Raw genomic sequence first — 14,020 nt, forward strand, 5'->3', positions numbered from 1 at the left:
AACCTTATTGCTTCCGATAAGGATTCATTTTATCTTAGTTAGGATGAAGGTGTGGGATCCATTTTCCGGAAACCTGTTATCCAGAAAGTTCAAAATTATGTAAAGCACCTCTCCCAGAGACTCCATTCTATCTAAAGAATCCAAATTTTTAAAACTGATTAGTTTTTTCTCTGTAATAATAAAACAATACCTTGTAACTAAGATGTAAGGAATCCTTAGTAATAACAGAACTGTTGAGTTTCTAAATACGTCAGCACACATTCGACTTTGACGGGATTCCAAGTTTTTGATAAATCTGCCTTCTGTTAATGGGAGGCATCAGGTACAGTTTCAGGCACTGGCTGGAATTATATGGAAGATGTGCCCTGTGCCATTGCACATAGACAAATTTGGCCAGGGAAAATCTCCATATTGCCACACTAACAGAGCTTCCATGTTAAATAGTATCTGAAATCTCTCCATTTCAGAAAGCTGTATTGATCCAGAATAAGGCAGACAACACCCCAGTGATACAGTTTGCAATTAAGATTCTACAGGGAAAAAAATCTATCCTGACTCCACTAATGACAATCTAATTTTTCTTGAATCAATGCTTCCTCATGTAAATAACAAGTCCTTAATGCATGCCCCATGCAGTATGGCACATTTGAAAACAACTATGCATTGTTATTCCCAAGAATTCCAGCATCTCTGCACATGCTGCAATATTTTGCCCCAGCTTTGCTTTACAAAATTAGCATTCATTTGTAAATCACAAGCAAAAAGCATGTGTATAAAGCTGCATGTTCTTTTACATGCCTTCCCTTTGGTTTCAAAGATTCCTTTCAGTTTGTGTGGAGACAGCGCTATCACAGCTTCGGGAAATAAGTAGTATGGAAAAAAATAATATAGTGTATTTTTGCACTCTTTTTAAATTAGTTAGCCCACTTTCCAAATGTTCAGTCAGATAAGGTTTCGTACACTCCACATTCCGGTGTCACATTCAAAAGTTACGATATGATCACCACGTGTAGTTAAAAAAACTTACAAAAGTTTAGATTAAAGATGTGCCTTTCAGGGTGTCTTTGACCCTAATCGGCACTCCAATCTTGCAATGCTTAAAAGAGGGAGCAATACATAGCGTAAAATCCTTTTAATTAGAAATATACATATTTAAAAGGCACTCACAATTGTTGCAATTTTTTAGCGAAAATCAGTCTTTAGGTTGCCCGTATCTTGCAGCGGTCTGTTCCGAGGAAGTCGGGAAACCGACGAAACGACTAGCCAGTACCCAACGTCATCTATAAGCACCCCAACAGAAATCCACGCGGCGGAAAAGCAATGCTGGCCGGAGCGGACCTGCTGCTAGATACGGCAACCTAGAGACTGATGTTCAATTGCAACAATTGTGAGTGCATTTTAAATTCATGCCTTGCAAATGGTTCCAATCATATATATATATATATATATGTGTATATATATATATATATATATATATATATATATATATATATATATATATATATATATATATATATATATATATATATATATATATATATATATGTATATATATATATATATGTGTATATATATATGTGTATATATATATGTGTATATATATATATATATATATATATATATATATATATATATATATATATATATATATATATATAGTGAATAAAGTACCCCCTCTTGTAAAATATAAGGATATTATAAGTTACCGAGGAGTTTCATGACCATATTTGGCCGAGTGTTTTTATACAGGTCATGGAACTCCGAGGTAACTTATAATATCCTCATATTTTACAACTGGGGGTACTTTATTAATTATAATACACAAATTTTAGTGAGTCATGTGAAAGAAATTACATCACTACTCACCGTTTATAACTGATGACATCACTACTCACCGTTTATAAGGATATAATTTTCAAGATATTCATGGCTTTTGTGTATTATATATATACAGTATATACACACACACATTTATTTCAAAAATAAAATGCTAGACTCTCTTTATATGCCTTTACAGTCATATTTTTCAAATAATTGTGAGAAAAATCTCTAGATTAACCCTATTCATGATGGTGGTCGGCTCATCTATGCTGCATGCTGCCAACTACAGGTATGGAATAAGTAAATGACAATCTACAATTTCAATTGTACATTTTATGGACTAAAATGCACTAATTCTTCATTACATGGCATTCAGGGTGTTAGAAAGAGAGGTACCTCTTAGGATGAATTTCCTGTGCTGCCACCGTTCCACTTCCATTCAGTATAACTGTACTGTGGCACTTAAGTTTGACAAGGATCACACAATAAAGCTGCCTGCTGTGCAATACTCCCTTAAGAGCCATATGGAATGCAAGGGGCAGTGCCAGGGATGTTTTGATTACCTTTTTCTCAGGCAACAGTGGAGATTTAAACCTCCATTGTGTCAAAACCAATTGTATCAATACCATTAGACTACCGGAGACAAACCAAGAATTTTTTTTCCCATCAAAGTGATACTGACCCATCTCTGGTAACAATGTCAATATTTACAATAACATGTGCAGTCATTCTGGATTCCATTTTGCAGATAGCAGCTATACAGTTACACAAGGTAACAACAGCCACTCAGTTTAGCCTTGCTTCAGTTATTTATAAGTATGGAGCCTGAACCTTAACTATACCCTAATCATACTGATGACAGCACTGTGCTTACAGAACCAGATGTTGTGTTAGTGGATGTGTGAAAGACCCTGTTAACTGGATACTGGGTGGTCTGCTGGGCCAATTAAAATTAGCTTTCTTTTGAGACTTAGCTAAAGGTGGCCATACACGGAGAGATCCGTTCGTTTGGTGTCGCCAAACGAGCGTATCTCTCCCCGATATGCCCACCTTGAGGTGGGCAATATCGGGCTGATCCGATCGTGGGCACTAGCGGTCGGATCGCGGGACCGCATCAACGAACAGATGCGCCGTGATCCGACAGGATTTTCAGTCCCATCCGATCGAGATCTGGCTGACTTTTGACCAGATCTCAATCGGGGAAGCCCGTCAGGGGGCCCCATACACGGGCCAATAAGCTGCTGACTCTGTCTGTCGGCAGCTTTTATCGGCCCGTGTGTGGCCACCTTAAATCTACTGACCATCACACTGAATGGATACTGCTGTAAAAAAAAACAGTAGTGAGGAGATGGTTTATCCTCAATTTGAACACCTATGATCACATTTGGATTGATAACATACAATGCATTTCAATTACAGGGAGTACTCGAGGTACATACAACTCATACTTACAAAAAGAGGCTATTACGAACTACAGACCCTATCTCGTACATTACCCAGGGACTGCTTTTATTGTTACCTTACCATGTCTTAAAAAATTTGCAGCCAAGAGAGCCCTTAATAAAAGGTGGATAAAATAATATTTTTTACATATAGAGTGCTGACACATCACACATCGACAGAGAGAGAATAAAGAAGAAGGAAAGTCTTAATGCACTTGGGGGTGCAAAATTTTAGGCTCCCTAAGTGACTATATTGACTTACCTAATAACCCGGGCCGATGCTCAGAAAACTGGGCCCGGGGTTATTCTAGTGAGTACCATGGACTGACCCGCTTCTATCTTCCTCTTTCTTCGAGCAGCTGCGCATGCAAAGTAGAACAAAAACCTGAACTTTAACTAAAAAGTTGCCTATTTTGTTCAACTGCACATGCGTCTGCCCTGGGAAATTTGAAGAAAGAAGAAGCCGTAAAAAGATAGTTCCTTGGTGCTCGATGGAATAACCCCGGCCAGGTGCAGTTTTCTGCTGATAGAAGAACGGGCCCAGGGTTTCAGGTAAGTCAATACAATCACTTGGGAGTGCCTAAAATTTGTCACTAGTGATGGGCGAATTTATTCGCCAGGCGCAAATTTGCAGTGAATTGAAGTGAAATTCGCAAGATTCACCACCGTTGAATAAATTCACTAAACGGCTGCGAAAATTCACTGGCAAAAATTCGCCGGCGTAAAAAAAATGTACATTTTTCACAAAAAAAAAACAAAACGGACGCCGGCGTCAAAAATGAGACGCTGGCGCCCATCACTATTTGTCACCCCAAAGTGCAAGATGTCTTTCCTTCTTTAATCCTTGGCACATTTCCCATAATTTAGGTACATAAACAACAGTGTTAATCCCAGAACAACAGCAGTGTGTACCATCAAAACGAATGTGCAAACATGCAGCCAGTTTAGAGCAAACACAGCAAAATAAAACTACATTTAAATAAAAAAATAATAAAATAATTTATTTAAATGCAAAAAACGGAAGGTGTTATTGTAATCCCAACAGGATCTGTTGCAATAAAACCCAAAGCTTTTTAATGCAATTGTTACAGAAGTGACCACTACCACTGTGAATCTTTTGGCATCCTGCCATAGTTGTTGCACCCTTAAAGGGAATGTTGGCTTTTAAGCACTCTAGTGGTGTCCTATACTTCATACCTACCAGACTAAAGTAAAAGGTCTTATTGCAGCTCTGTGCTATTTGCAGATCTTGCATTTGGACAGTGAATTACACAACAATGTTTGTACTGCTTAGCAAAAACTGTAAACATTCAAGATTCAGTAGAAAAAAAGATGGAAATTAGGCATTGTGCTTCCAAGAAAATTCTAATGGCAACTGATAAAAGATTACTAAGAATTTCATAAGCAACATTTGTAGTACCGAAACATCAGAACAAAACAGCCTTTCCAACTAGAATCACTTCTACATGATTTTCTTTCTAGATTACAAATAGGATGCATCAGTTAGAAAAATAGTAAAATTCAGAGATATCCTAAATCTGTGAGATATTTTTTGAGACATGAGCTCAATAGAGGAAACATACTTGCAACAATTCTTCAGATGCTGAACTTGCAATATAATGATCTTTGCAGAACTTTGCACTGTGTACAAATGTCAGAATTGCAGCTAGAGTGTTGTTAATTTCAGAAAGAGTTAAAGGGTCAGTAACATGAACATTGGATATGCCCTTAATGCTTTTAAACATAAAGTTCATTTAAGGCCTCATTTACAGTTGTGGTTAGGCAGCCTGAGAAATCCCATACATGAAGGGTCTTTGATTTATGTGCTCTCCTCTATAATCGCCAAGGTACAATTTGCTGCCTTTGTCTGCTTTGATGAATATAGTCCTAGGAAAATGATGTGTATTGGACCCACAGATGTTATCAAGATGTGCCAGTTGGATTGCACACATGTGGATTTCTGAGGCTGCATATACAGGAATGCTCACATGGATACTGAGACACCTTGTGGCTATTCTACCATAGTATAGATAATTGTCTTTGCCACAGATGGAGTCTTTTTAGAACTCATCAGATGCAAGTAGCCACCTTCTATAGAATTAATTGTAAAATCAGATGACTGCCATCTTTAAAATTATCTAGTGCACATTGTCAGGCTAAAAAGTGTCTGTGTTGTGCTTTTAGCCATTTTACTTTTAAAGGGTGGGTTGTCTTCAAACTTGTGAATTTGAGGGAGGACACAAGTGCACAGCCAAGAGCGTGTGTGTGCGCCCGTGCGCAAAGCAAATTGATCAGAGAGCATGCCCTCTTCTCAATGAGGTAACACTTGCTGGACTAGGGGTAGGCTGCATATGAGGTCCATGCCTGGCGCCGCCCAATCTTTGCGCCCTAGGCACGTGCCTCTTCTACCTACCCCTAGTTGCGGCCCTGGCTGGAAGGTTTGTCAAACTGTCAGGGGTGAAAGTGTTTTACTAACTGCCACTGTAAACTGTGCATGGGTCACATCAAGTTTAGAGGCAGCATGAGGAGGAATTGGGTAGAAGGGCATGAATTTTAATATAAAGTGAGTTTGGGTCACAGGAGACTCTGATTTCTAAACACAAGTTGCAAAGGGTTAATATGGCCACATTCACAATGCGTTGGGCTTAGGTCATCTCAGACAGGTACGAGAGGCAAGCATGGGCAATGCTTCCATTGGTCTTCCTCACAATGTTTCCTAATAATCCTCATCAATTTAATCAGTGTCGGACTGGGGGTCCTGGGACTGCTACCTCAGGGCCCCCCCACACAGTGTCAACCTGGGACACCAGAGGCCCACCCAAAAACTTTAGACCAGGGGCCCACTCTACTATTATTCTTCTTCTCCTCACTCAACCTCTATTCTCCTAGACTATTTTCTATACTATAATCTATTAATCAATCTATTTAGCTTCTTTGTTCTCATAGAAATTCATAATAACCATGAAATTGGCCAAATGATTACAAGCAGGAGGGCCCACTGACACCTGGGCCCACTGGGAGTTTTCCTGGTATCCCGGTGGGCCAGTCCGACACTGCATTTAATAGCACTTCTGGAAAACTCTTGCTGACTTCAAAATTAGTGGGCCCCTATATGATATCTTACCTTTGGAAACCTTCTTAACCTGCCTGATTAGAAAGTTTATATCTTGACTGGCTAGCCTTTCCAGCGACCAGTAAAATATACCTTTTGTTTTTTTTAAACCCAAGACTGCACTGATTAATTTTTCAGTACTCCAGTGTTACATATTTCACATTTTTTATTTATGATAGTTTCCTTCACAAAGAAAAACAAAGACAAAGAATGTATGTGCTTCTGCTATAAAATCTGTCCACAAATGTAAATAGCACAAAATGCTAATCAGATACTCCAATGTCAGTAGGTAAGGTGGCAGTCTCTTACAAAAGTTACACAGCTACACATGGGCAGGATACATGTGCTCTGCCTTACTGTCAAATACAGTCCGACCATGGATACAGTGGAATGGAATGAAATGTATACACAGTTCAGATACCTGCCAAGGCTGGCAATGCTTTGTTCCATTCCCAAGGCTGGTCATACTCATCAGCAGGTCGGTCATCATCTTGGGGTAACTTGCTCTCTCGCAGCTTAAGGCCAACTATGCTTTCTGAATCTGACTCCACCCCATTACTCTCTGGCTCGTAGGGGGTGTCATACAACTGGATGTTTTTCTGAAGTGACTTCTGACTTTCATTCTTCTGAATATCTGTAGCCAGGGGAAATAAGAAAGAAAGCAGTGTTAGGAATATTAGATTCATAAAGTAGCAATGTAAATTATACTAAAAAAAAAAAGGAAAATCAAATACAATTCTAATATTCTTACATTTCACTGTTATTTTTGAGAAGTTTATCATTTGCCGGCTTATCTATGAAAAGCATAGTTTAATATGTATTATCACATTATTACATCTTTTGTGGTTTTTTTTTTAGAGATGCACTGAATCCACTATTTTAGGATTCAGTTAAAGCCCGAAACCTGTGTGAAAGATTTGTCTGAATACTGAACTGAATCTGAACCTTAATTTGCATAGGCAAATTTGGGAAATGAGGAGGAAAGAGAGTAAAAAAAAAGAGTAAAAAACGTCCTTGTTTGTGTGACTAAATGTCACATGATTTTTTGGATTCGATTCTTTTCGGCCAGGCACTTGGATTCAGCCGTCCAGAAAGCAATATATACATACTACAGAGACGGCTGTAGGGCAGCAGAAGAAGAGTAAAGCTGGCCATAAATGTAAAGATTTTTAAAAGATCCGATCGTCATCAGGAGACTACGATTTTCTCGAAACAATCGTATGAATTGTCCATCAACTAAAAAGATCATTTGGCAGGAAAACAAAAGGTAGCTGCCTGCTTGTCCTTGCAAACATAGATAGATTGCACTGGGGCTGATAAAGATTTTTTAACCTGGCCGAACAATTTTCTGACAGTTGTCAGCCGAAAAATCGTAAGATGTTCAATCGTTCGAATCCCACTAACCGCACGATAATTTCAAAGGATTGGTCGGACTTTGCTAAAATCGGTCGTTTGGCAACAAAAAGGGATATCCGGAGAGTGAAAGTTTTGTAGAACTTCTAAGCATTTTTGTTATGACATAAGGAAAAACAAACAAACAAACAAACAGGGTGACACTTTTCTTATGGTATACCAGACAAAGGAAAAGGCTGCAATCAAAAAGAAAGCCCACTTCTATTTTTAGAATCGTTTAGCTTATGTTTTTTAGCCTTAGCAAAGGTTAATATAGGGTATGTCTCTTTAATAAGTGCTGTTTCAATGACTAGCAGCTTGCATTAAAATACTGGAAAAATTCAATGCAAAGATCAATGAAGAGGTCAGACAAACTAGACACAATTTCAACTCTCCATTTTTACATTGTCCACCATTAGTTCATTAGCTTTTGTGTGTTCACATACAGAGTTAACATGATTATCTCACCATAATGTTGCTGATAACTGGGAAAGTATATTTTACATAAAGAACAAATGCTAACCTAGCACAGCTCTCAGATTTAACGACAACAAAACCCAGAAACCATTCTAATTGTCTGCTGGTGATTCTCAAACTGCCACGACAAAAGGTAGTAATTGTACTACATTATATGAAGAAAACATAGCCAGTCTGTATACAAAGGCCCAACTATAGTAAGTTGGTATTATAGTGGTCATTGGTTCAGCTGCTACACCCAAGGTGGAGATGAGCGGTGTGGTAGTGTTCTGTGCATTAACATACTGACCTAGTAATACAGGGAAGTGCTTTGACTGGCTTAATGTATAGGGCTTCCGCTAAGCAAAGGGACACTGAGATAAACTCCCCCAATCCTTTGGCTGTCCTATATTTGTGGGCCTTATATGTAATCTGGATTAGGTGCAGCTAATGAGTGTACAAAGATTTTGAATGCATTCATTCAAAAGCTTAACGGGAAACAAACATGGAACAATATTCAATAATATTCACTATTGCTAAGGGTCTGTGATATTGGTAGTGAATTAGTACAGTTCTTTGAGACCCACAGATACACTTCATTGAATTTGATACACAGATACACTTAGGGGGTTATTTACTAAAACTTGAATTTATCACATATTTTTATTAAACCAAGCTTGACCAAACTCCCATCAACAATTTTTTCTTATCAATAAAATAACTTAAAAAAGTCGGGGTTGGAAAAAAATCGAGAGAAAACCCAAATCGTTTGTATTTTTAGAATTTGATGCCAGAATCGTTTTTTTTGGGGTTATCAACACAATATCTTTAAATTGTAAAAGGGACATATGCCATTGACTTCTACGTGACCTCGACAGGCTTGAGATGGTGGATTTTCGGTACCCTCCTCCCCTCGAACAGAAAAAATTTAAGGTTTAGAAAATAACCCCCTTAATTAATTTTGCAAAACTGGCAAAGTTCAGCTCCTGTTGTCTTGTCATTCTCCTCCTATAAATGAATATGTTTACACTGCACATCTTCTCCTCATAATGAAATCAGAGTGGAAAACTAGCCACAAAGCCATAACGATGAGAAAGGGACACAATAAACATAAGGAGTAATATGAAACCAGACAAAAAAAGATAATTAGGGAGATCCTAACAGCGCCTGGCAGAATGGCAATGGGAAAGTGGAGTGAAAACAATTAAAGGGAACAAAAATTGAGAAAGCAATGTGAGAAAGCAAAGGATGTGAACGTTAAGAGAAAGAATTGATTTGGGAAACCTGAAGACTGAACAGAATATGATATAAAAGGAAAATTTCTACTGTACTGTGCTGCATGCACAAGTAGCTTCATGAATAAAAATAGACATACAAGAAAGGAACAAAGGCAACAAAAAAGATCAATACGTTTTTAAAAAAAAAAAAGCAAAAAATTGTAACATTCAATAAACACATCAGATTTTCTAGTTACATAATTTAAACATTATTTAATTATGTCTGATGATAGCATCGTTGTTTCAAAACAACAGCTAAACTTTCAATTAAAAAAAATATACCATTTAAAAAACAATAAGGCATCATTTATCAAAAAGCTCTGGCCCTCTTCAACATATTAAAGAGATTGATCCCACTGCAGGCTACAGCATTGTGGATTAGTCCTCCGGCCACTAACTAAAATGTAATGAAACCAGTCAAGCAAGATATTAGTTATACAACAAGCAAACCTTGTGCAATGGAATAAACATGAAATATTCAATAGTGTTATTTTTAAGAAACCGGTCAGTGTGTGGTTACATAGTAAGAAATAGCTAGCATATTTTTCTAGTTTCAACATTACAAGGGCAGATATTGCCTTATTTTTTTTTTAATATTGCTTAACAAAGAAAAAAATAACTTATCACATAGGGTGACATTTCTCAGTGTTAAAGAATTAAATAACAACTGCTTAATCAGAGTTATAATTTGCAAATTCCTTTTAACAGTAACCTTGCATATGCACATATTACCCAAATGTTAACCTGAAAGCTATAGACTGCCAAGCCCTGTCTGATCTTCGCATCAAAGCACTCACTCCAGATCTTTAAATCAGCTTATTGACCAAGACAATGGGGGTTTTTTTAAAAAAAAAGCTTAAAATCACTTTAATTTGAAACTGGTCTATAAGGATTACTGTTCTACCAGTTTCTCTGGGAGTAAAAAAAAAGAATCCATTAACACCGTGCTTAACAAAAGAGAAATGATGGCTACTTGAGGGGGTCAATATGAAATTGCAGTCCACCTGTTCTAAGATGCAATATGGGACTTGAGTGCACCTGCTGAGTTTCCTAATGGATCCTGGTTGCTATTCACTTCAAAGAGTTAATTTAACACTCCTTTCTAAACTAATGCAACAGCAAAGAAACACGCTGGCTTAAACACAGGCAGTCAACTGACTTTTCACAGTTATTTTATGAATATGCAATAATGTCTCTCTAAAGCCTTAACTAGCTATCTCCTACCAAACATCTATTAATACATATGTGGCTTTTAAGCTCTGCATTACCCAGCTCACCTTCCAGGTTGTGTGCAGTGGACCATTCAAAGGGGTTCTTCACTTTTGAGTTAACTTTTAGTATGTGAGTGATATTTTAAGACAATGTGCCATTGGTTTTCATTTATTATTTGTGGTTCTTGAGTTATTTAGATTGTTGTTCATCTAGTTGCTAGGGTCCACATGATCCTATCAACCATGCATTAATTTGAATAACAGACTGAAATATGAATAGGAGCGGGTCTGAATAGAAAGATGAATTGTAAAAAGTAGCAATAGCAATACATTTGTAACCTTACTGAGCATTTTTTTTAGATGGGGTCAGTGACCCCCATTTCAAAGCTGGAAAAAATTATGCGGGTAATTTAAAAACTCTAAAAACTAAATAATGACAACCAATTAAAAGGTTGTTCACACTGTCCATTATATAACACACTGGCAGGATTATTCCCTAAAATCCAAATGCAAGTACTGAGTAAAAAGCATTAAATGCTGCTGTACATTCCCATAGCCAGCTTGTCCTAAATCAATGAACAATTAACTCAATATATATCTACTGTTTAAAAATCCAAGGATATTCTCCATTGCTATAGGTATACATATCCCTCATAGGGATGTTAATTAATGCATACTGTAAAACTGTTGTGCAACCAGATGCATGAACCTGTACTGTCTATGACATGAAATGAAAAAAGATGTTAAATTAAGAATATAAAGGATAAATTGTGAAATAGGGGTAAAAAACAGGGTAAAAAAAATATACAACTCTAATACAAAGGCATAGTATATGTATACGTCTTCCGGGACATCTAGTTTGTGGCCTCATTAAACAATTCTCCCATAATAACTCAATGCAATCATTCAATCAAAGAGTTTTTTTACATTTTATAACTTATGAACAAGGAGATCAAAAGGCACCATACTATATATTAATAATTAGTGTGCCAGCGACCTTTCGGTAGTATAATAAATGACACTCTACAACAGAAATGAAAAGTTCTGCCGTAGACTAAGGGTAGGACTCCACAAGCAACGCAACACGACTGTCGGATGCAGACGCAGCGTGCAGCGTCTGCATCCATCAGTCGTGTCGCATCGGATCAACGCTGCGACGCCATGCAACAATTCTATTATTTACCTTATTTTTGTTGCATGCGTTTTGTCGCAGCGCGTCAAAAACGCTCGTGGAGTCCTACCCTAAGGGGTAATTTGAGAATTGTTAACAGCCGAGGCCTTATTTAACAGAACAATTACAAAGCACTATACAAGTTTTTCCATTAGCTTTGGCATAAGTGTGTTGTTGCTTCCCATGGTTCATTCCTCATTGCATCTTCAAAGGCAGTTTATTTTTCATTTTTAAGGCAGCCAGTCTATTGAAATTGTTACCATTCTATTAATTGCTAAACCTTGCTATTAAAAAAAAAATAACCACCGTGAAGTTCTATTACATAGGGACAGAGCTATTTAGAATTGATTGTGTATTTAAGTTTGATTATTATTTTTTACACGCAGCAATGACATCAAGCTGATTTCTGGGAGTTTTAGTGTAAACAGCAGCTGGAGGGCAACACATTAAAAATTATATACGCAGGGGTAATTTATTCCCTATAAAATATTAATGCTCTCATAAATGTAATACAAACACAGTAACATCACAAAATTACGATTTATACAGCTCTATTGCCAGAGAATTAAATAATATTACAGGTATTGGATCTGTTATCTAGAAATCCGTTATCCAGAAAGCTCTGAATTACGGGAAGGCCATCTCCCATAGATGTCCAAATAATCCAAATTTTAAAAAAATATTTTCCTTTTAACAAAACAGTATCTTGTACTTGATCCAAACCAAGATATAATTAATTCGTATTGGACGCAAAACCAGCCTATAAGATGTATTTAATGTTTACATGATATTTTTAGTAGACTTAATGCATGAAGATCCAAATTATGGAAAGATCCTTTATCCGGAAAACCCCAGATCCCGAGCATATATAAAAATTTATAAACAAGAGAAAAATAGAAATATTTTTAGTAAACAGGGTCCTGCTTACTTTCAGAATAGAAGGTAAACTTAATATACAGGTATGGGATCTGTTATTCAGAAACCAGCTATCCACAAAGTTCCGAATTACGGAAAGGCTGTCTCCCATAGACTCCATTTTATCCAAATTTTTAAAAATATTTAAAAAAAAAATATTTACTCTAATAATAAAACTGTACTTGACTCAAACTAGGATATAATTAATCTTATTAAACATCAGCCTATTAGGTTTGTTTAATGTTTAAATGATTTTCTAAGAGACTTAAGGTATGAAGATTCAAATTACAGAAAGACCTGTTATCCGGAAAACCCCAGGTCCCGAGCATTCAATAACAGGTCCCATACCTGTACAAGCAATAAATAATTGCATAAAACATAAATATTTTAAATCATACATCCACACACATAATCTATGGATTAGGTGCATTTATTTTCAAAGAGTGAAATTCTGAAATCAAACATCAGCTAAACTGGCATCAACTGCCTTTGGTGCCACATAAAAGACTGGATGTAGCAGATGGCACCAAAGGGTAAAATATACAGGTCTTTAGTCAGAATCCACAAGAATAGTAAATCCAGACATTCTGGAGCCCAGAGCTTATCTAAAATAGCTTAAAGTATATGAACATATACACAGCAAAGATATAACACTTCAAGCCTTGATTGAGCACCCGAGGTTTCAAATCTCTTTATTCGTTTTTAGCGTATCACAGGATTTTATCAGGATTTAAACTGTCAGGGTAATTTGACAAGTGGCTAAGATAAACTATGGACATGCAGGTTTTCACAGAGAAAGATTCTGTGTTGTCTTATCTACATACACAAAATGAGGGTATAGTGAGACCTATGAATTAGGGCGAAGAGCTTTCACTATATACAGAAGATAAAGAAAAAGGTAATGCCCCACCCAGCTACTGACATGTACTTTCATGACTTGGCACTCCAGGTATTTAGGGTCTGGCCACCCGAGCAGATTAGAGGAGATTAGTTGCCCCAGTGGCAATTCTCCTCTTCTTCGGGGCTACAATCTCCCCAAACTGCCTTCCCCCTGCCTTCCGATGGCTAAAATGAAAATAGTCTGGAGGAAGGCACACAAGGCGCTTCGTTTTCCGAAGTCGCCTGAAGTGCAACTGGCCAGACCCTTAGGTCAGAGACACACGGTCAGATTCGGGGAGATTAGTTACCAGGCGACAAATCTCCTCTTCTTTGGGGCGACTAAT

General features: G+C 37.2%; 1 protein-coding gene across 2 annotated transcripts in view; it reads right to left on the bottom strand.

Moving 5' to 3' along the window:
- shb.L (Src homology 2 domain containing adaptor protein B L homeolog) overlaps positions 1-14,020 on the bottom strand; it is a 119,537-nt gene that overhangs the window by 42,943 nt on the left and 62,574 nt on the right. For both annotated transcript variants that reach the window (XM_018257012.2, XM_018257020.2), the window contains exon 3: positions 6,797-7,009. In XM_018257012.2, the coding sequence (XP_018112501.1) occupies positions 6,797-7,009 (213 nt within the window). The remainder of the gene's footprint in view (positions 1-6,796; positions 7,010-14,020) is intronic.

The sequence above is a fragment of the Xenopus laevis genome, chromosome 1L (assembly GCF_017654675.1).
Source record: "Xenopus laevis strain J_2021 chromosome 1L, Xenopus_laevis_v10.1, whole genome shotgun sequence".
Classification (NCBI taxonomy): domain Eukaryota; kingdom Metazoa; phylum Chordata; class Amphibia; order Anura; family Pipidae; genus Xenopus; species Xenopus laevis.